This window comes from Calliphora vicina, chromosome 3, assembly GCF_958450345.1.
Source record: "Calliphora vicina chromosome 3, idCalVici1.1, whole genome shotgun sequence".
Lineage (NCBI taxonomy): Eukaryota > Metazoa > Arthropoda > Insecta > Diptera > Calliphoridae > Calliphora > Calliphora vicina.
In genome coordinates, this window is record NC_088782.1 from 110,051,744 (window position 1) to 110,075,802 (window position 24,059).

Genomic DNA, 24,059 nt, shown 5'->3' on the forward strand with positions numbered 1-24,059 from the left:
CATAAAATATTTAAAAAAAGATTTATATTGTTACTAAAATAGTATTAACTTTCTCTTAAAGTTATATTTCAAAAATAATAATTTTTTAATTTATAAATTTTCATTTAAAAGTAAAATATTTATAAGTTATAAAGACTTTTTTAAATTTATTATTCTATTTAAATATTGTCAAGATGTTATAGAATTTTTTAATATTTTTTTTAAAAATTTCTGATGTTCAGAAATATTTTTAAAGAATTTTTGAAAAAAATATGAAATAATTAATATTAATCATACGTCCAGTGGTTAGGATTTGTATTGAAATAGTTATTTGTATACAACTTTTAAACGCTTGGCTTGTTTGGAACGAAACTTGTAATGCTGTTAGAAGAGAGTTCAATTTTTCAGAATATTGTACAAAAAATATTATTTTATGAAACCCACGACATGCTAGAAGGCATTTAAATTTGGAGATGTATTTAGATCTTTAACACATATTTTTTCATATTATTTGAAGGAATTTTGAGTATAATATTTTAATAAAAATGTTTATGTTATGAATAAACGGTAAACATTTTATTTGGGAGTTACATTTCAAAAATAATACATTTTTATTTTATGAATTTTCATTTAAAAGTAAAATATTTATAAGTAATAAAGACTTTTTTAATTTTATTATTCTATTTAAATATTGTCAAGATGTTATAGAATTTTTTAATATTTTTTTAAAAATTTTCTGATGTTCAGAAATATTTTTAAAGAATTTTTGAAAAAAAATTAAATAATTAATATTAATCATACGCCCAGTGGTTAGGATTTGTATTGAAATAGTTATTTGTATACAACTTTTAAACGCATGGATTGTTTGAATCAAAACTTGTTAGGCTGTTAGCAGATAGTTCAAAGTTTCTAAATATTGTCTAGAATAAATTCTAAATTAAACACTAAAGTAACTAAAAGGCTTTAAAGGTTGTCAAGAAATTTTATATTTATATATCATTAAGGGGCTGAATTTATATTTCTGTATAAAAGTGTATTGTTTTTTATTTTATTTATATTTTTATTTTATTTATTTACAATTGACCTCATTATTTACATAGGCATTATTTATTTAAATTGATTTTATTTGCAAAACAAACAAAACAACAAATCAAAGCCGTTAATTAACTAACTTAAGTAAGAAATAAAAACAAATTTAAAAAAACTGCCTATAAAGTAAACATGTTTTAAATGGAATTTAACATTTTTTTTATATATTTAACAGTAAAGCTATTAACTTGTATATGTATTTGTTTTTGTAGTAAAATAATTTATTTAAATTGAGTTTTATTTTTTTTGTCGTATAACATAATTGTTTCAAAATTGCGATAATCCTGCATAATGTACATAATTAAATTATGAAAATGCTGTCACACAATCTATGCAGCCAGCTTTCCGATTTTATTTGCATTTTGTTTGTCAATTAATATTTAATTAGTTTAATATTAAATTATGCCACAATGCTAACGAAATTTTATGTTTGTTTAAAAACTTATTGAACAAAAAAATAAAGATAAATAAATGAGAAATAATAAATATTATTGGAGCGATAAATTATATGAAATTTTCTGTAATTTCATTATAATTTTATTTATTTTTTAATTTATTACTTTTGCCCCTTTAAGATACAGTTATAAAATTCAATTTCAAATTTAAATTTAACCGTTCTCACACTTTTTTAATCAACCCATCAATTGTGTATGAGTACAAGTACATTTTTTCTTTAACTCACAACAAAATGAGTACTTACTCTAAAGAAAACAACAACAACAACAATAAAAAACCATCATAAAAATACATTCCACATTTTACTACCACTTTAACCGGTTTCTTGAGAAACCAACAAACACATGCATGCATGGCCCAGCTATTTTACAGTATAAAAATGTGTGTGTTTTTATTTACAGTGAATTTCAAAAACAAAGTTAACGACCGCTAAGTTTACACACATGTGTGTTTGTGTGTTTATATGCCAGAGAGAAGAGAAATAAAAAAAAACCCAAACAAAAACATAAATTCTTTGGTAAATGCATAAGTGTTGAGGTGTGTGTGTGTGCTTGAGAATAGCAGTAAACTAAACAAAACAAAAAGAGACACAATAAAATGGCTCACACACAAAAACAAAGCAAAACAAAACAACAGCTATAATAAGTGCTCTCTAAACACATGTTAAATAAGCAACAACAAAAATATTAATGAGTAGCTGTGGTGGCTAAAGAGTATTGTTTACAAATAACAGATATACAAACATATGTAATTACAAAATGTACTACTGTACATTATATCAATCACACAATAATATTAAACTGCATGTGTTAGAAAGAGCCAAACAGAGAGTAAGGCTTAATGTTATTTTTAAAATTTTAAAGAAACATGCTCTAGACATGAAAAGGCAGGCAATAGAGCAGAAAGCAATCTTTAACTAAAGAGTGTGTTATTATAAATTCACTTAAACTTATTAAATTTTAAAATTGTCTTTCTTCTTTTCATAATTTTTTCTGTTTTTTTTTTTTGTTGTTTTTGACGTGGCACTCATGGCGTATGCTTGTTTTTTTATTGTTCATACTTGTGGTCTTTGATTTAGTGTTTCATTTGTTTTTACATTACGTTCGTCTGTTTTTTTTTTTGGTCGTTTTTTCCCACTCGTTCAAATATTTATTGTGATTTTATTTCACATTGTATTTACTTGTTGTCTCTTGTCTGTTTGTATGGCTTGTTTTTTGAAATTATTGCGTAGTAGTATTTTTTATAACTGTGTCGCTGTACTACTTGACGTATGAATAACCTGAAATTAAGTTGAAAAAATATTCAACAGCCCGCTTTCAATTCTAAGATGTATTTTTTGTTTTTTTAATTTTTCAGAAATTTTATGATGTCATGGGGAAATATTTGTGTAGACAATTTACACAAGTCATTTTAAATGTTTATTGTAAAATTCAGCGAAATAGTTGAATAGTTTAGCAAAAATAAATTATAATTTTAAGAGTTTTTGTAAATTTTTAAGCTTATAAATATAATTAACTGGCATTCAATGTCGAAAGAAAAGTAAGACAAACAAATTTTTATGAAAAACGGTTAGTTTTTAAAATTATTTTGAATAGTTTTCATGTTAGAAGATGAGTTAAGCTTTCGGAATATTATCTTATTTAAACACAGCAAAGTTCCAAGTTTGATAATTCCATAGTGGGGATAATAAATCTGATCATGACTACTAAACAAGTGGGCCGTTTGAAAAAAATATAACAAAACATTTTAGAGGATGGCTAAAGCTTTGAAACTAACCTTTAACGAAGGACCTTATTCAGAAACACTGGCTGAATTTTAAATTTAAATAAAAATCACAAAATTGTTTAATGTTTTTCACACAAAATTTTAAAAATCATTTTCAGTCCTTGTTTCTTAATAACACAGTACAACATTTTTCAGTCCATTGCTTTGGGACTCAATTCTGACAATTGCACGTGAAAGTAGCCCCAAAAATAAGAACTTCTGTATCATTAGTTTTGTCAAGTTGGCTGCCATAATAATTTAATGGCCATACGAATTTTTTTTCTCAAGGTGGATTTTTATCACTTTTTCTATATTTTAGCACGGTTATATCTCGTATACCGTACGGAATATCTCTTTTGTGGCTGAAGAAAACTTGTAGATATTGAATAGTAGAAGAAAAGTACGGAACATACCTACCCGAAAAAGTTGCATCCAGTGCCTTAAAAATCGCAAAAATGACCATTTTTTTTTTTTTACCAATTTTTCACCTTTTTTGCTCAATAACTGGATTACAAATCCAATTATGGACCGAACACCATGAAATTAGGTCGTGTGATTTGTGTTTATATGAAAGTTATTTATCATGAATTTTGCTTGTATACCATAATTTTTAACAGATTTATTCACTTTAAAGTGATTTTCGGAAGCGGGTCTTATATGGGAGCTATGAATAATTATGGACCGATCATAAAAAAATTTGGTACATATATTTTCTCGGCACAAGGACGAAGCCTGTTGAAATTGGCTGAAATCGGTTCATTATTTCACCTAGCCCCCATACAAATGTCCTCTCGAAATTGGACTTTATCGGTCATAAATGTTTAATTTATATATGTATCTACACAAAATTTCGCTCCAAATAAGTTTTATATATACAAAATTCATGTCACCAAATTTTATTATGATCGGTCCATAATTATTCATAGCTCCCATATAAGACCCGCATCCGAAAATCACTTTAAAGCAGGGACATAACTGTTATAACCAATATTGGAAAAAATCCTGAAATAATTGTTTATCAAGAATTTTTGAAAAATGGTCCCTGAATAACAGTTAAAAATAACCAATATTATTTTGGTCTTTGGTAACCATTATAAACGATTTTTATTTTATTTGGTCTTCAATAACCATTATGATAGATTTTTATTTTTTTAGGTCTTTAATAACCATTATAAAAGATTTTTATTTTTTCTGGTCTTCAGTAACCATTATAAAATATTTTAATTTTTTTAGGTCTTTGATAACTATTATTAAAGATTTTTATTTTTTTTGGTCTTCCGTAAACATTATGAGTACCAACAAAGTTTTTTGGTCGCATGGAACTGGTTTTCTTGTATTTTAAAATAGACAGAGAAAGATAAATTGGTTCAGAATTTCATAAGAATCAAGAATATTTATGATTATAAACAGTTTTCTTTTAAAATGTGCAATTAGTGGGAGCTATGACTAATTATGGACCAATCGGCATAAAATTAAGTGACATGTCTTCTGTATATATGAAAGTTATTTGTGCTAAATTTTATTTGAATACCAACTTTTTTAAGAAATCTATACTCGTTAAAATGCTTTTCGGAAGTGGGCCTTGTATGGGAGATATGACTAATTATGGATCAATCGTCACAAAATTTAGTAGTGAGAGTTCAGCTTATATAAAACTTATTTGTGCTGAATTTGGTTTGGATATCTATATAACTAAGATATTTATGAGGCATTATCTATTTTCAGATAGGACAATCGTTTGGGGGCTAGGAGAAATAATAGACCGATTTTAACCAAATTCAATAAACTTCGTCCTTGGGGCACTATACGCTATATCACTATGGTGGTGTAGGGTATAAATATTTGTAATGGCTGTAGTCTATCGAAGACCAAAAAAATAAAAATTTTTTATAATGGTTATCAAAGACCAAAAAAATAAAAATCATTCACAATGGTTATTGAAGACCAAAAAAAATAAAAATCTTTCATAATGGTTATCAGAGACCGAAATAAATAAAAATCTTTCATTATGATTATTGAAGACCAAAAAAAATAATAATCTTTCATAATGGTTATCAAAGACCTAAAAAAATTTAAATTTTTCATAATGGTTATCATAGACTAAAACTTTTTTGAGTTATTTATAATTGTTATTACGGGACCTATTTGTTTGCAGTTATTTTTTCTATAACCAATTGCTTATTTAAAAAAAAATAACAGTTATTTCGGGTCCCTGCTTTAAAGTGAATAAATCTGTTAAAAATTATGGTATACAAGCAAAATTCATGATAAATAACTTTCATATAAACACAAATCACACGACCTAATTTCATGGTGTTCGGTCCATAATTGGATTTGTAATCCAGTTATTGAGCAAAAAAGGCATTTTTGGGATTTTTAACGCACTGGATGCTACTTTTTCGGGTAGGTATGTTCCGTACTTTTCTTCTACTATTCAATATATACAACTTTGTTTCAGCCACAAAAGAGATATTCCGTACGGTATACGAGATATAACCGTGCTAAAATATAGAAAAAGTGATAAAAATCCACTTTGAGGAAAACAAAATCGTATGGCCATTAAATTATTACGGCAGCCAAATTGACAAAACTAATGATGCATAAGTTCTTATTTTTGGGTCAACTTTCACGTGCAATTGTTAGAATTGAGTCCCAAAATCATGTGTTTTACTGTGTAAGATGTTTAGATTTTATAAGGTTTTTTTTCTATAATTTAACAAATTTTGTAGCAACAAAATAATTATTATAAATCATACGCACCCATTTAATTTTTAAGTATTAAATTAAAAAATAAGTAGAGTCAGACAATTATAATATTTCTAATTACGACAAAAATCGGCCTAATAACATTTTCGAAACCGAAACTTTTGTAAAGAAAAAACAAAGATGGAATGGAACGTTTCTCCAATTTTCTTATCTCATTGAGATGTCGAGGTCATTAAAATAGGTATTTTTTGTGAGATGATTTCATTGTTGTTGACAAATCTCTTTCTGCCGAGACATTTCTTCAGATTTGGATACAAGAAATAGTCACTCGGGGCTAAATCCTGAGAATAGGGCGAAAGAGGGAGCATTTCGTAGCCTTAATCATGGATTGGATTGATTGCCATTGAAAATGCACATGTGTGTAACCTTTTGTGCACCTGATTTCGAGCACCAAAATTTCTCATACCCAAGTGATCATTCAAAAACCACTGAGCCATGTGAGATGCCTATGGCTTCCACAATCTCAAGCACTTTCAATCTCCGTTCGGCCAACACCATATCGTGAATTTGTTCAATTGTTTCGGGTGTAGAAACTCCAATGAGCATCCAGAACATTCGCCACAACGGAATTCAGTAAACCACTTGTTTACCATTGAAACTGATGGTGCAGAGCCTTTAAATGAGTGATTCCGCAAAAAATAATGCTTAATGACCAGACGAAATTCACTATTTTCCAATGTATCCTTAAGTCACATGGTAGTCTGCTATCAATGGCTGTCAAACACAAACTATGATGAAGCAGCTTGTTCAAACTTTGACAGGAGTCAACTGATAGATGCCTATTGACAGGAGCAGTGTTGCCCTTTCAGTTAAGAGCTGGGAAATTCAAAAAGTCGCGGACTTATTGAGCCACACTAGTAGTTTTCTGAAAATTCAGTATTACCAAAACGAATGAGTTCCATGGTCTCTTTTCGTGCTCATTCATGACTGACAAATTCTGGGTCATTGATCAACCGTCTAACCTATTGGGCATCGAAAACTCTACCTTTAAACATACCTGCACTTAGATCAGGAAATTTGATAGATGGGTAAGCAAAGCACTCACCATCTTTATTAAGGGCCTTAACAAATTGCTTTATTATGGCGAATTTAATATCATTCGATCTCGATTCACTAAAGGAGTTTTTAGTTGTTTTACAAACAACTAGTGATTCTCGCGATCACCAAACTTTTGGAGTCCAATGGTTAGTTTTATCGCGGCTGTACCACATGGATATTTCGTATAACCGAATTGTTGTCCTAAAAGGAAATTCACCATTTCCAAATCTACGCAAGTAACCCAGTTATTATCTCCATACTTCAATTTTCCCAGCACTAGAGAAATATGTACTTCTACACTCTTCTTTCAAAACAGTTGAATGTCCACTAGGTATGGATCCATATTTGTTTCTTTTATGTAACAAATACACACTTCAAACTTCTCTTACTGCTATTGATAAACAGGCGCCAATCACTTGATTCATATTTTGTTCCATAAGACCTTTAATATCATTACAATAAACCAAATTCTCTTCAGTCACAAAATTTGGATGTTTATTTTGAAGAAAACAAACTGTTGAATTGTCTGCCTAAAAGAAGTCTTTGATAAAGTATTTTCTTATATTCTTTGCCGTTCAGCCAGCACATCAATGCCAGCTCGACTGGACTCAATTAGCGGATATGGAAAAGAATGTCATGTTGTTCCTTTCAAATTATCTTTCAACTGACATAGAAGGATATAAACACGGTCTTGTGAACTATTACATTCATATTAACAAAGAATGATTCTTCGAGGATTTTTAAACAGAGCAGATACGCATTTGCATAATATGAATCATATAGAAATTCGTTCGGATTTGTATCAATTAATTAATTCTTCTCATTCTAATAGTCTCTTTATCTTGTTGAAATGTCTGGAGCGCTCTTTTGTGATTATTCTTTTCATGATGCCATACTTCAGTCTCTGCAAATATGTCGGTCGGCAGACTTGATGTTAGTCAGAATTGTTGAAAAATCTGCGGTCTACCATGCTATCTTCCTTCCCTTCAAAATCCCAGATACCGAACTGCGGCATACCATGGAATCTTCTTTTTGACCTTTCAAATAATCTGTCTTCTGTGTCAATCACCCCTATCGCGAATCAATATTCCACACGAACTATTTTCCCTTTTCATTTTTTCGTTCATCAACTTTGTTCACGTGAAAATATTCCCCTTGTTGTGAAATTTTTAGGTGGAATTTTGTAAACAATAAACAAATAACAGCTGTTACGAACAAAATTAACTATTGTGAATGAAAAGTTCATGGGAATATCACGATAGCAATTTTCCCATCGAGGGAAATGGATATTTCATGGGAACAAAATTTCACATGTTATTGCCGATACTGCTGAATATCAGCCCGATTGGTGTACTTGTTTGTTACCATTGTCGAATTGTTGTTCTTCTATGCAGCATTGAATCTGCTAAAGCCACCGAGCCTTTGGCGGGAATCGAAGCCATAATCCTCTGACTGATAGTTATAGTCTATCTTGATTCCGAAACAGAGTTTACTTTATCAGATGATTGCATATAATAAAATCCAATAAAGCCTCTCTTCTAGTGCTTAACAGCTATAACTTTCCTTCTGTTTGTCACAATAAGAAAACCACAATAAACTTCGTAAGATTATCGCATAGAATGAAATCAAATATAAACCCACCACAACCGTTGATATCAAAGATTCCTGGATTGCGGAGTTATTAATGAATTTGACAGTCCCGAGATCAGGAACTCAATTGAATTCGATGGGTTAAACCACAGGTTGTGGGAATGAAAGTTATCCTTGTTGACTACCTTCAAGACTGCTTGGTCGGTTAATGGTAAATAATGCATTTCCAGCATGTTGAACGCAACTTTCAGGACACTGACTGGTTTCCGGAAGCTCATGTCGGTCACCATTTATACGTGGAAACTAGGATAATATGTGTAGGTCATGACACAAAATGTAATATGTTTCTTCTACGAAGACGCCTTAATAGTCATCCAAACTACAACATCACACAGTTGAAGTTCTCTCCCGCGACATGTCCGGATAAACCTTAGTATAAGAGAACATTTGGACGTCCAGGATCGCCATTTATTTCCCCAATTGGAAATACAGAGATAAATCTGCTCTGAAAAACTAGTGTAGTTCTGACACAAGTGAGGTGGGGTTGAAGCAACTGGTTTAATAACGTGCCGCCCTTCTACTTCCCACATATCCTTCTACTTCACTAGGTGTAGTCGATATTTAATCCATGCAGAAGCCGCGGGAAAATCTGTTTAGATCTTTACCATCCCAGTTGCATGTTTCAGAACCGAAACCTGCTGAGATTCCATGAAAGTCGTATGAAAATTTTATCGGTAAGACAAAATAAGCATTTTGTAAATAGTACTGAAGATTTTACAACTAAAAGTATGTGAAATTCAGGAGGTACCATCAACTTTTATTCCAGCTGGATCACTAAAGGTATAGAATTCTTTGAAAAGTTTGCCGCTGTTTTGTTATAACTTTTCCTGTTGATAACTCCTGTATTTCTCATCATTGTTTTCAAATGTCAACAGGACAAAATTGACATATCCATGCTACATGATTTCAGTTCTACTGACAACCTGCTGATATGGTTAGGTTAGGTTCTAAAGGCAGCTAGTTATCAACCAGCTCACTTGGGTCCATTAAATTGGTGCCTTTGTGTTACCCTAAGGATCATGCTCAGGGCCTCAAGAGATCCTTCACATATCAGAAATGGGTTAAATGCCGAACCAACCTGATGCACAAATGAACGAATCCATCCTCCTGACATCCAGAGTAGATAGATCCGCTAGGCCGTGCAAAAATTGACTACCTATTGTCGCAGTCCGCACCCTAAGACAGAGGAGATGTTCAATCGTCTCATCCTCGTCTTCATCATGGCAACTCCTACAGAAGTCATTGTATGGAGTATTCAATATCCTAGCATGCGCACCTATCAAGCAATGCCCCGGGGGCACTGATATCAGAGCTCGTAGCCTAGCCCGAGGTAGCCCCGTGAGGGACATTCACCTATGATGGTCAAATACGGGCCAAATGAGTCTCGATATCGAGCAATTTGTCAAATTAGACCATCTGAGCTGAGCAGATTCAAATAATTTACGCTCTATGGTTGACTTACAGCAAGATAGCGGTAAATCGACCAAGTGATCGATCTCGTCAATTTGTAGACGTGAGCCTCTTTTGGCCAGTTCATCCGCAATAGCATTGCCAGGTACACCAGAGTGATCTCGCCCTCTCATTAAGAGATACCCGGCATTCATGTACCAATCTGGATGTCGAGTAGACGCCAGATAGGGATTTGATAGCAGGACCTGCTGATATTGTTCAGCAAACATTTAATTTAAAAAAAAAGTGCCGCTGAAGCACACCGATTGCTTAACAAAGCTTATGGTTTATGTGTTCCATTGGTTTCAATATGCAAGAAAGTTTGAAGATTGAAGAGATTGCTAAATCGTTACTACTTAATCGTTTGCGAGCAGCAGGATTCATCCAAAAGCAGGGAAATTGGGTAGCATACGATTTGAAGCCAAGAGACCTTGTAAGACGATTTTGCATATCCAAAATGATGCTTGAACTCTATAAAAGAAAATCATTTTTGCACCGAATCATTACTTGTGATGAAAAATGGATTCATTACGATAACTCGAAGCCCAGACAACCATCCGAATCGCCACCAAAGCCAAATATTCATGGCGCTAAGGTAATGCTCTGTATTTGGTGGGAGCAAAAGGGTCATTCCTATATATTATGAGCTGCTGAAATCTGACCAGACCGTCGCATGGAAGTTATACCGAATGCAATTGATTCGTTTGAAGCGAGAATTGGCCGAAAAATACCCAAAATATTATGACAACGCTCGGCCTCATATTGCAATACCTGTTAAAAACTATTTAGAACCAAGTGGTTGGGAAGTTTTGCCTCATACGCTTTATAGTCCAGACCTTGCCCCGTCCGACTACTATTTGTTTTGATCGAAGCAGAACGCTCTCTCTGAGATACGATTCACTTCAGAACAGAATATCCCAAATTTTCTTGATTCGTTCTTGGCCTTTAAAGATGATTAGTTCTTTTGGTTCGGCATCCATATGTTGAACATTTGAAAAAATCCTGCCCAATAATAAAACACTTTGTTGGTTTTTATTTTTAAATATAAAAAAATATATATATTTCATATATGTATGTATAGAAAACTTATAAAACTAATGTTATAGTTATGTATTGTATATAAAAATAAAAATTAAAAGTTTCATTTCTTTTGTTTTCAATGATTAATTTTAAGTGGAAGTTTTGCTTAAAGTGTTGCAGTGGTTTTTTTTATTTAAGTAATGTCTTTTTTATTTAACAAACAAAACAATTAAATATAATAAAATTAAATTAAAAAGAAAATCTTAAGATAAACTAATATTTAACTTTTAAACTAAGAAAATTGTTCAAAAATAGTTAAAGTTTGGTTTTAAATTAAACGGAGAGTTTAAATAGAAAAATATGATTTTCAACAAAAAAAAAAACAAATTCAAGAATTTTTATAGCTTTTTTCATTAATTGTGTAATAAAATAAAAAAATTTAATTGATTTTTAAAATAATTATGAGTATAAATATTGAAAAATAATAAATTTGAAAATTTGGTTCAATCACATCAAGTTTACTTGAGCAAGTCTTGAGTTTTTAGATGAGAGAGGATAGGTGATTGGAAAGATTATCCTGTTTTTCTTACTCTCTCTTTTATAAACTCAAGACTTGTTCAAGTAAACTTGTTGTGAAATAATTTGTTTAAGTTTCTTTCTTTCAAAATGATTTGCTTTAATTTTAATTTTTAAAAAAAATTAATTTTTTTATTTTAGAATTTTTGTGATTTTGAAAAGCTCTTAAGGCGGGAAGAACTTTATAGATATATTTTGTGTTTAGCTTTTGTTTTTTTAAGTCTTATGAGTCTTTTTTTATAACTATTTAAAGAGTTTATTTAATAATAGTTTGTAAAAATATTGTATATAAAAATATAGTTAGATTTTATTCATTTTCTTTTTTTTTCTGTATATAAAATTTGTATTCATAGTATAACAATATAATAAAGGGTTTTATTGTTTAATTTTATAAATTTGTATGCTTATTTTTTATAACATTTTGTATTTTATTTGTAATAATATCATTTTATAAATTTAAAAATTTTTGAAATTTTTTTTTTTTATTTTTTCCAAAAATAGTACAGTTTTTGATTTAATACAAGCTGCCGTTTTTTTATTTAAATTCAAAAAAAGTTTTGAAATTTTTCCAAAAAAAAAAAAAATAGTTAAATTATTTTGTTATTCAAAAAATTACGAATGGAAAGACCTAAAATTATTACAGCAAATTAAAAGAAAATTCTCATATTTTAAAAGTTCATATTTTGTTTATAGCAAATTCCTCTTTATAATCATAAATAAATAAATACATATAGATCGGAAACTCAGCTGTCAGACACCTAACTCAGTTAGTAAAAAAACTATGTGAAACACTCGATGTTTGATTATTTTGAGTTTTTCTCTTAGTTTCCTCTCTATATGTATTATTCTATATGTTTGTAATTCTTTAGTTTTAAACAAAAAACTTCACATTTTACTTCAATTTCTTATAAACTAACTTATTAACTAATATTTATAAAAATATAGAGAAAATATAAATGAATTTAGTTTAAAAAAATAATGAATAAAATAAATATTGAAAATAAAAGTTAGAAAATCCTGCTGCGAGGTGGTTTACTTTTTATATAAAGCATTTTAAACAAATGTAGTAATAATAATAGTAGTAGTAATATTTATAATAAAGATGCTTTTTAAAAGTATCTTCAAAATTAAATCAATTAAGCAAGAGTATAATACAGTATAATAATTTTAAAAGAATGTTTAGTTTTTTTTATATAATATTTATATGTATAAAGTTTACAAAAACTATAATAATAAATATTCAAAATAATCCATTTGCAAATTCAGGTTTCTTTATAAAACTTAAAATAATTTAAGCATAAGATAATTAAAAAATTGTTAGAACAAAAAGTTGGTGGAGGCAAGAAAGGGAATGAGTTAATAATGTAAATTTGCTTAAGTATTTGAAAACAAATAAGTATGAAATAATCGATTTTATTATCAGTCCAATTATGAATAAAAATTCAACGGGAGTTTTTTTAATTTTTCCTATTAAAATTTAATGGGAAAAAACTCCCGGAGAACAAACTCCCGCGGAATTTTTTATTCATACTTGGGCTGTATATTGAAAATTTAATAGATTTTGAAACAAACAAAAAAAAAAACCAGCAGTTTTGAGAGTTTACACCCCATAATTTTTTTATTCAGAAAGACAATAATCAAAATTTGCTTTAGAGTTTTAACACAAGACCGATTTAGGGTTCAAAATTATTTAGAGAATTGGCCAGAATTGTACATTTTGTATAATAAACCATTTCATACCATCAACTAAAAAAGTAATTCGGGTCCTGGTTGAATATGCATTTAAAATTGCTAATTTATTTTCAAAGACATTTAGCTAAGACACCTTAAATCATTAAGCGAAGACACAATACAGTGTTGCATTAACATTTTTCAACACGTTATTAATCAAGTAATTTCTATGTACTCATTCGAATAGAGGAGGATCTATTTAAATACTCACAGAGATCTCTAATGATGCGATAATGTAAAAATCATGCATTATTCATTAAAATCAAACCATTTCATTATCAATTTAACGCCTGAATTACTACTTCGTCTTGTACTATTTTGTTGTGTTATTCTTAATAAAAATTTAGTTTTTTAATTAAAAATCCTGTTGTTATTAGGCTTTTGCTCAAAATTGTACAAAAATTCATGGCTATTTAAGCGTTTGCTATAAAAAATAATACAAGACCTATTTAGGATTCAAAATTATTTAGAGAATTGGCCAGATACATATGTACATTTTGTATAATAAACCATTTCATACCATCAACTAAAAAGGTAATTCGTAATTCTGGTTGAATATGCATTTAAAACTGCTAATTTATTTTCAAAGACATTTAGCTAAGACACCTTAAATCAGTAAGCGAAGACACAATACAGTGTTGCATTAACATTTTTCAACATGTTATTAAATCAAGTAATTTCAATTGTTTTGTTTTGTATAAAAAATCTAAGGACATTAAGCAGTAATGTAAAAAAATAACTTTTCCAATTCATGAATACGTCACCAATAAAAATAAAGCCGTTTCATCGAACTATGCATTCATTCGAATAGAGAAGGATCTATTTAAACACTCACAGAGATCTCTAATGATGCGATAATGTAAAAATCATGCTTTATTCATCAAAATCAAACCATTTCATTGTCAGTTGAACGCCTGTTTGAATTACTATTTTGTCATGTACTATTTTGCTGGGTTCTTCTTAATACAAATTTAGTTTTTTAATTAAAAATCCTGTTGTTATTAGGCTTTTGCTCAAAAATTTAACATAAATTCAAGGCTAATTTAAGCATCTGCTATAAAAAATAACTGTTTTTGCATATTTTCAGCAAAAGGCATATTTTTGCATATTTTCCAGGGATTATATGCGGGTTTGTTCAGCAATTAAACAATTGAACTCCTATTTGAACAATTTCTTTATCTAGATAAAGCTGGGATTTTCAATTTCCGTTGCTCATTTTTAACAAAAAATTTCAGCCCAATTATGAAAAAAAAAATTCCCCGGGAGTTTTTAACCTTTTCTAATTTTTCCTATTCAAATTCTAATTTAAAAAATTGAAAAGGGAAAAAAACTCCCGGGGAATTTTTTTTTCATAATTGGGCTGAAATTTTTTGTTATACGGAAAATATGCAAATTTATTTAAATATGCAAAAATATGCCTTTTGCTGAAAATATGCAAAAACGGTTATTTTTTATAGCAAAGCCTTAAATAGCCATGAATTTTTGTTAAATTTTGAGCAAAAGCTCAATTTTTTTCATAATTGGGTTGTTTATGTTAATGCCCATTTGCTATAAAAAGTAACTTTTTTTTGCATATTTTTAGAAATAAGCATATTTTTGCATATTTGACTAAATTTGAATATTTTGTTGTTCAGCGGTCTTGTTTAGCAAGTGAAAAATTCAGTCCCTGTTTGAACTACTTCTTTGTCAAGTAATATTAAACTTAGATTTGCGATTAAACCATATTTAATTATTCTGATGCATATATCCAAAACAAGGCATATTTTTGCATATTTCAATAAATTAACATATTTTTAAATGATTATAAATTGCATGTGGTCTTGTTGTGTTTATTAATTATGAAATTTTAATTAAAAATTCAAAGTATTAAAGTATTAAAGTAATTTTCATCAAACTTTTTTTTTTAAATTTCAAAATAAATTAACAAATTCATATTTTCATTAGTTTTATATAAAAAAACGAATATTTTCCACACATTTTATTGAAAAATTACTGGAAAACAGAAAATTTCAATCAGTTTAGGAACTCATTTTCAAATGAAACGACAAACATTTAAACAAATTTTACAAAATATTTTGCAAAACAAACCAAAAAACGTTTAGAAAAAATAATAAATAATTTAATTCACATAAAATCCCATTTTAAAAAAGCTTGACCGTATTCTTAGTACAACTATCTGTCGTTTCAAGATGAATGCAATAAAATGTTAAAGGAATTCCCTGTAATTTTCTCACAAATTCAACTCGCTTTAAAACCCTTAGTTTTATCAATTTGAACCTTTTAGATTTCAAGGATATTTTCTTAAAAATCAATACATTTCAAACCTTTAAGTGTTTTCATTTAAATTAATGAAAATAAACTATTTATTAAAAAGAAATATTCATTAAATATAAATTGATTAATAATAATAAAAAAAAAGAAAGAGAATAAAATTGTAAACCCATATAAAATCGATTTGTTAATAAATTTACATACAAAATTGTAAATAATTACAATACAAATAAAAATATAAATAAATAAATTTGAAAAAAAAATCAATTATTTCATAATTTTATTATTATTATTGTCTTTACTTTAAATTTAGTGTAAAGATCTCAAAAATTACCTTACAAATCTGCTTTAATTACTGCCTTTCTCTTCCTTGCCCTGCTAGCTTTCACTATTCTACAATTAAGCATCTGCCTTTTGACCCACCACCGTAAAATAACTAGTTATTTTCCGTTCCTTCTTAACACTAGTCATTGTCGTTGTTGCGCCGCCGCTCGAGCTTGTTGTCAAAATGCCAGCATTCTCTTTCTCGGGGGTGGTGGGGGAACTGGCTGCTGTTACATTTTCCACCTGCATGGATACGGTCACCGATACTTGTTGTATGCCCAGCGAAGTCTTTTGTGACACCACCTTGGTGGCTGTGGTCTTGGGCGGTGAGGGTGTTGTTAGACATGATAGCGAAGTACTTGATGAGGTGGAGGGCACCGGTGAGTGTTGTTCAATTTTTTGAGTTATGGTCAGAGGTAGTAAAGTGGAGCAGGCCTTTTTGGCTTTTGTAAAGGGATTTGAGGCTGGCTCTGCCATTGGAGGAGGCGATGGAATTATAGTTAAGGGTTTGGAGGTAGTTGTAGCTGATTTCAGTTTTTTCAGCAAATCGTAAGCATTTTGTATGGGATCATTGCTGCTGCTGCTGACAAGCGGCGAGGAGGCTGTTATGGTGCAATCTTGTAAAGTGTCGTGTGGTAAGATTTCTTCTTCGGAGGGTATGATCTTTTCGTCGGTTTTTATCTGCTGCAACAGTTGATGTTGCAATTCCTCTATGAGTTTCTTTTGTTTCTCCAATTCTGCCTTTAAACTCTTGGGTTTGGGTCCTGGTTTCTTTTTACCCTTGGGTGGTGTGCCCATGCCATTGGCCGATATATGATCTCTTTCTATGTGAGCTCGCACATTGAATTTCGAAGAATAGCCACGTTGACAGATCTCACATTTGTAGGGCTTCTCACCTGTGTGTGATCGCATGTGTACTTTGCGATCAATGTTGCGCATAAACTTCTTATCACAGTGTTCACATTGAAAGGTTTTGGAGGCCTCTCCCATGTGTGACTTTTTGTGTACGATGAGATTTGGATTGGCCCGGAAACATTTGTGGCATATGTCGCAGACATACGGCTTTTCGCCGGTGTGTACACGTACATGTGTCTTCAAATCGGAGCTACGCACAAATGCCTTGGGACACATGGAGCATTGGAAACGCCTGTCATTGGTGTGATGACGCATGTGTAAGTTCAAGTCCTGCTTGGTGCAACAGCCTAAACCACAGATTTCACATTTAAATTTCTTGTCTTTGGAATGTCGTAGTTTGTGTTCGTTCAGACGCATGCGTATGCGAAACTGTTTGCCGCATTCATCGCAACCAAACGGTTTCTCGCCCGTATGCACACGTAGATGTTCCACTAGGCGTATGTGTTTCTTGAACGTACGATTACACTGATCGCAGACATAACGCTTAACAACTTGCAACAGCGTAGGTTTAATGTCTACGGGAGAATTTAACAGTTCATTGGCTTGTGACTCTAGAACAATTGAGTTTGTGCTGGTGTTAGCATTGTTGTGCAGCTTTAATGCTTCATTACTGTCGGGCACAGTGTTTATGGTGAAGGTTACCGAGTTGGCTTGAACATTTTCTTGTTGGCGTTCTTGTTCGCTTAGTAAAATTTCATTTTGTATCTGTTCAATTATATCATTAACCGGATCAGCATTGAGATCTTGCATGTCACTGTCCTCCTCTGCATAGTGTTGTAGCGTTTCTGCTGTTAACTGCTCCACGGGCGAGGGGGGTGGTGGTGGTGTTGTTGGCTGTAAAGTTGGTGTGATGATTTCTTTTTCCTTTTTGGCTTTTTGCAATTCTTCGATGATTTTCTTCTGATACTCCAGCTCTTCCCTTAAGACCTTGAAATTGGGCCCTGATTTCTTTTTGCCACGGGGTGGTGTGCCCACTACCCCATCCGCCGACAAATGATCTCTCTCTATGTGAGTCTGTACATTGACTTTCGAGGCGTAACCTTGCAAACAGATGCCACACTTGAATTTCTTCTCACCCGTATGCGTTCTCATGTGCACCTTGAGATCGGTGTTGCGCATAAACTTCTTGTCACAGTGTTCACATTCAAAGGTTTTGGAAGCATCGCCCATGTGAAACTTTTTGTGCATGGTGAGATTTTGTTTGGCCCGGAAAGTTTTTTGGCAAATATCGCAAACGAACGGCTTCTCGCCGGTATGTACGCGTTTGTGTATTTTCAAACTTTCGCGTCGCGCAAATTTCTTGTCGCATTCGTTACACTGCATTTCGGTTTCACTAGATTCCGGTTCAATTTCCGAGTCTGGTGTTTCCAGCTTGGTTGGCTTTTTAGTTTCTGTGGATTTTCTAGGAGCTTTAGTTGTTGATTTTCTGCCTTTCTTAGTTTGTTTAGGTTTTCTTGCTTCAGCTTTTGTAGGTGTTTGGGTTTCCAAGAGTTCCTGTGTTGTCAAGCTATTCGTTTCAGTTTCTGTTATAGCTTCTGCTGTTTCTTCTGGAATTATTGTTGGTTCGTTTGCTTCTAATTTTGTTGATTTTCTGTTTTCTTTTATTTCTGGAGTTGTTAATTCTTGTGTTTTTGTAGTTTTTCTGGTTTCTTTAGTTGCTTCCGTTTCTTGTGCTATTGGTTTGTTGTATTCTTGTGCTTTTATTGTTACTCTGTTTACTTTAGTTTCTGAACTTACTACAGCAATTGTTGGTTCCTTTGTTTCCGCCGATTTTATAGATATTGCGCTTTCTTTAGTTTCCGGGATTACTGCAGGTGTTGATTCATTTATTTCTACTGATTTTCGGGCTTCTTTAGTTTCTGGAGCTGCTGTTGGTTTCTTGGATCCTACAGTTTTTGTAGCCTTCGTGGTTTCTGTAGTTTCTGTTGTTTTTGTAGATGTTACTTTCATGGATGCTGTAGGTTTTGTAGACTTCTTGATTTCTGTTGTTTCTATAGGTGTTACTTTCTTGGATTCTGCAGTTTTTCTAAGATTCTTGGTTTCTTGTATTTCTATTGTTTCGATAGTTGTTGGTTTCTTGGATTCTTCAGCTTTTGTGGGAGTTTTGATTTCCTTAGTTTCTGTCGTTTGTTTAGGATTGGATTTTTTAGGTTCTGCCGATTTTATAGGTTTCTTGGTTTCTGTTACTACTTCAGGAGAAGTAGCTTTCTTAAATTCTGCCGTTTTTGTGGTATTAATGGTATCTATCGTTTCTAGAGGTGTTATCTGCTTAGATTCCGCAGATTTTGTGGGTTTCTTGTTTTCTATCGATTCTGTTGATATAGACTTCCTGGTTGCTGTCGTTTCTGTAGAAGTTGTTTTCTTCGTTTTTGTGGGCTTTTTGATTTCTTTAGTTTCTGTCGTTTCTTGAACAATTACTTTCTCAGTTTCAGCAGCTTTGTCTGGAGTTGTGGTTGTCTGTGGTTCTATAGTATCTGAAGATTTTTCGGTAGATTCTTCGGTAGATTCCTTTGATATGTTAGGTTTAGTGTCTGCAGATTTTATAGTTACATTGATATTTTCTGTTTCCATAAGTTGAGTTGTTTCTGTGGGAGCAATTTGTTCAGCGACATTAGGTTCTACAATTGTGGGAGTGGTCTAAAAAAAAGAAAGTAGAAAATTACATTAATTATGATGGAAAAAAGTTGTTGAGAGTTTTTATTTAGCATATGGCTTAGAATTTGTGCGAAGAGTGTGTATTTTGTTTATATTCAAAAAAATTCATGAATAATAACCTTCTTTTCCGGTTTTGAAAAAGTGAAAACAGTTTTTTAAATAGAAAAATTTTGATTCAAAACATTGCTTAAAAATATTAATCTTAAAATAATTTATTCGGCTAAAATCAACAAATTATTTTATTTTAACAATTGGGACAGTTTTTTACTGTGAGAAGAGTTAAAATTTGACAATAAATATAAATTTAAATCATTTTTCACTTTTAGCAAGTGGGAACAGTTAAATTATATTGTGAGAACAGTTAAAAATTTAAAATTATTTTATAAAAATGCAATCTAAAGCACTTCAAATAGTGAGAACAGTTTTGTTAAAGTGAGAAGAGTTTAAAAAAATTCAATATTTTAAATCATAAATGCCATTTAACTGTTGTCAGAATTCTAAACATAAATTCATAATTTTTAAGAGTGGGAACAGTTTTTTTGAAGTGAGTAAAGTTTAAAATTAATTGAAATTTTACATAAAGGTAATGAAAACATTATATACATAAATTAATTCATGTTTTTTTACAAGTGGGAAGAGTTCATTATAAAATGGCAACAGTTTAAAATTTAACATTTTATAAAAAAAAAATACAACTTAAAATCATTATACAAGTTGTGTGTACTTTTTGACAAGTGGTAACAGTTCTGTTTAGCAGGGAAGAGTTTAAAATTAGTCGATTTTAAAACCATAAACGATTCTAAAAATGAATTCACCATGTTAAGCAGATTATTTTAGAGTGAGAAGTGTTTTAAATTAGTAAATATAAAGTGAGAAGAGTTGAAAATTAGTTAAATTTTTATAAAAAAAAGCAAGGAATTCAATTTTACAGCATGATATTAAATATTTTATGTGGGAACAGTTTTGTTAACTGGAAAGAATTTCAATATTTGAATCCAGAATGTATTCTAAAAATGATTTAATCATGTCGACAAGTGGGAACAGTTTTTTTTGGAGTCAGAAGGGTATAAAATTAGTAAACATAAAGTGAGAAGAGTTTAAAATTAGTTAGATTTTCACAAAAAAGGCAATGAAATCAATTTTACAGCAAGATATAAATTATTTTCAGCTTTTAACAAGTGAGAACAGTTTCATTATAAAGTTTGAACAGCTTAGATTTTGATATTATCTCACAACAATTCAATAAAAACAACTTTACATCATTATAAAAGTTCTTTTTCAGTTCTATTTAAGAGAGAAGAGTTTAAAATTAAAAACTGCTTAAGACAGGACAAGTAGCAACAGTTTTATTATTGTGAGAAGAGTTTAAAAGTTGTTAATTTAAAGTGAGAAGTGTTTAAATTAGTTTATATTTGATAAAACAGGCATTGGAACCAATTTTACAGGATTATATCAGTTATTTGCTGCTTTAACTAGTAGAAACAGTTTCATTTGAAAGCAAGAAAAATCATGAAACCAATAAACTTCGCTTATATACGATTTTCTACCGTTTTCAACAAGTGAGAACAGTTTTTTTTTTAGTGACTAGAGTTTTCAACATTTTTTTTAATGCGTTATGAAAGTGGAAACAGTTTCAATGGAGGTGAGAAGAGTTTAAAATTTTAAAATATTTGAAAAAATTCAATGAAAACAAAAGTTAATTGGCTTTTAAACAAGTGGGAACAGTTCCCATCTGAAGTGGGAAGAGATTAAAATCAAAGAATATTTAACAAAATAAGGAATGGAACAAATTTAATTTAGTTGCCGTATTAAAAAAGTTTCATTGCAAACTGGGATGAGTTAATTATGTTTATTTCTAGAAAAATTATAGCTCGGACTTCGTGAGTATTTCTATTTGTCATAAAGTCTGAAGCCGGAACAACAGAAAGCTCTTAACCCATTGCCTTCGACTGAGTAATAAAATAATATTAAATTCTCTAAGTTTTAAGAGAATCTTTATATTTTTTAAACATACCTCCTCTTGAACTTTTGTTTTATTCCTGGTATTTCTTTTAGGACGTTTATTAGGCGAAGCTAAAGGTTTAACAGGAGACGAACGTCTTTTATTTCTCGGTTTCTTAACAGCAACAGGTTTCTCCACCTCCATAGCTTCTAACAAATTTTCACTATCTTTTGGTTTAGAATGTTCATTTGTTATAGCATCCTTTGCTAATGGTTCCTTAAGTAAAGTAGAAACCAAGCCATTGTCTGCCTTAGCACAGGATGATGATGTTGGCTGCTCTTCAAGGACATCTTCTTCCATTTCCATTGTTTCATTTAAAGCCGCTATTGTGGCTGCCTCATTTTCTGGTGAAATACTTATATCTAAAGGAATTTCTGCTGGTATACTGACCATAGCTTGGGGAGCTATATGATCCTGTTGCCCCAACACTTCCGTAATAACAAACATTTCCTGTTTGATCTCCACCTTGGGCACCACATTCACCTCATTGCGACAACCCTCAAAAATACGATGCTGTTGCCTTAAATGTTTCTCAAACAAATCCAAATTGGCGTATTTACACTCACAGTAGCCACACACCAAAAACAATTTACGATGATTCAACATAAAAACATTGCCACATGATTCTAAAGGCTCAGCCAAAACGGAAAGCGGCAAAGCAACAACAGGTGGTGGTTCGGCCAACGCATCTAGACATTGTAGGGGTTCTTTTTTTACATTGGCGGCATTTTTGGGCGCATTATTTGAATTAGACATACGATTGCTTTTGCGCAAATTCCGAGGAGCATTTTCCTTTTCAGGATCTTCATCGAAACTGAAGAGTTTGTGGGCCTCATGCAGATGACGTCCAAAATTCTCCAAATCCCCATATTTCAAATCGCAAAATTCACAATTGAATATAAGTTTCTGTTGCAAATTGAAGACATAAATATTGCCACAGGATTCGGTTTCGGCAGAATCCGAGGCCACCGTAGAGGCTACACTGCAAGTGGAATTATTACTGCCTCGGCGACTCTTTGAGGCCTGAGATGGAACATTGGCAGGAGATTTGCGTAAATTTTCGATATTACGATTATTTTCCAAGTTTTTGTTGTTGCTCTCAGTAGATTTATTGTTGTCCAAACATTTGCTTGTCTCTTGCTGTTTGTTTTTGTTATTTTCCAATTTTTTGTGCTCCGTTTTCTTTTTCGTTTGTGTATTTGTGTTATTGTTGTTCTCTTTTTGCAAGCTCTCCACAGATGTATTTTTCTCCATAAGCTTAAGGCGAGGTGAAATTCTTTGTTTCTTGTCTGTTTCCTCCCTGGTGTCTTTTAAAGCAACAACTTCGGCTGTATTTTGAGGCTTGGACGATTTAGTGGAAGATGAATTACTATTTTGGCTATTTCTGGAGGAGCTGCGTGAAGATTTAAGGGAGTCGCGACGCAATTTTTTGACGGCCATTTTATCGGGAAAACGTATTCTTTGAGCCTCCAGTTCGGCTTCTTCATCACTGCTTATTAACATGGTAGCCTCTTGTTCAATTTCCAGGGCATCAGTTTCTGTTTCAGACTCTTCTTCATCCTCTTCCTCCTCATCTTCTTCGTCTTCCTCATCATCATCGTCGTCTAGCTCTTCATCGGTCTCATCAATTTCTTCATCATCATTAGCCATTTCTAAGCCAGTTGCCTCATTTGCTGCATTATCTGTGGCCTCTTCATCAATGTCTTTGACTTCCATTTTGATGGGCACATGCTCCAGCAAAGTGTTGATCATTTTGTTGTCTTTATTTCTTCACAGCACTTAACACTAATTTTCTTTGTTTCTTTCTTTAACACTGTACAATAATTTTTTGTATTATTAATTTCTTTGTTGTTTTCTTTTACTTGTATAATTCAATTTTCTTTTTAAATAATTCATACATATGTATAAATATTTTCTGCTTTTTTCCATTAATTTTTTAATAATAAATTTTGTTTAATTTCTTCTTAACAATCATTGCTTTTTTTCGCTCTACACACACTCAACAAATTAAATCCACTGACGCCGCTTTTTTTCACTACATTCGTTTACTTGTTGTCTTGTTGTTTTTGCTTGCTTTATCATCCACAAAAATGTTAACACTCACACATTCTCATAGAATCGTTATGACATTTTGCTTTGTTTGCGTTTATTTCTCTGTTTTGTGTATAAGTGGTTGATGCTTTTTTTCTCACAGTTTTTTTTGTTGTTTTACAACTATTTTGTTATTGTGTGTTTAGGTTATTTGTGTTTGTTGTGTTTTTCTTTTTTGCAATGAGTGTAGTTTTTGTGGAACAACAACAAATTTGTTTGTCGTAGGTCAGAACAAGATGACTGTTGTGTTAAATATGTGTGGATGGTATTTGTTGTCTTTTTC

At 31.2% G+C, this 24,059-nt stretch overlaps 2 protein-coding genes across 2 annotated transcripts in view; one reads left to right on the top strand and one right to left on the bottom strand.

Annotated features, from left to right (window-relative positions):
- comm3 overlaps positions 1-24,059 on the top strand; it is a 60,216-nt gene that overhangs the window by 20,528 nt on the left and 15,629 nt on the right. The window lies entirely within an intron of this gene.
- On the bottom strand, positions 16,120-23,973 carry Phs (Phaser). The gene is made up of 2 exons (XM_065505287.1): positions 21,698-23,973; positions 16,120-19,665 (listed from the first exon to the last, which is right to left on the bottom strand). Exons 1-2 carry the CDS (start codon positions 23,435-23,437, stop codon positions 16,189-16,191), a joined length of 5,217 nt encoding a protein of 1,738 aa, XP_065361359.1. The 5' UTR covers positions 23,438-23,973; the 3' UTR covers positions 16,120-16,188.

What these genes read in the sequence shown, in the direction of transcription:
- Phs (XM_065505287.1), bottom strand. Translation starts at nt 23,437, where the DNA reads ATGATCAACACTTTGCTGGAGCATGTGCCCATCAAAATGGAAGTCAAA. An exon ending in AAACAAAAGTTCAAGAGGAG is followed by an intron (nt 19,666 to 21,697) that starts GTATGTTTAAAA and finishes TCTTTTTTTTAG; the next exon opens with ACCACTCCCACAATTGTAGA.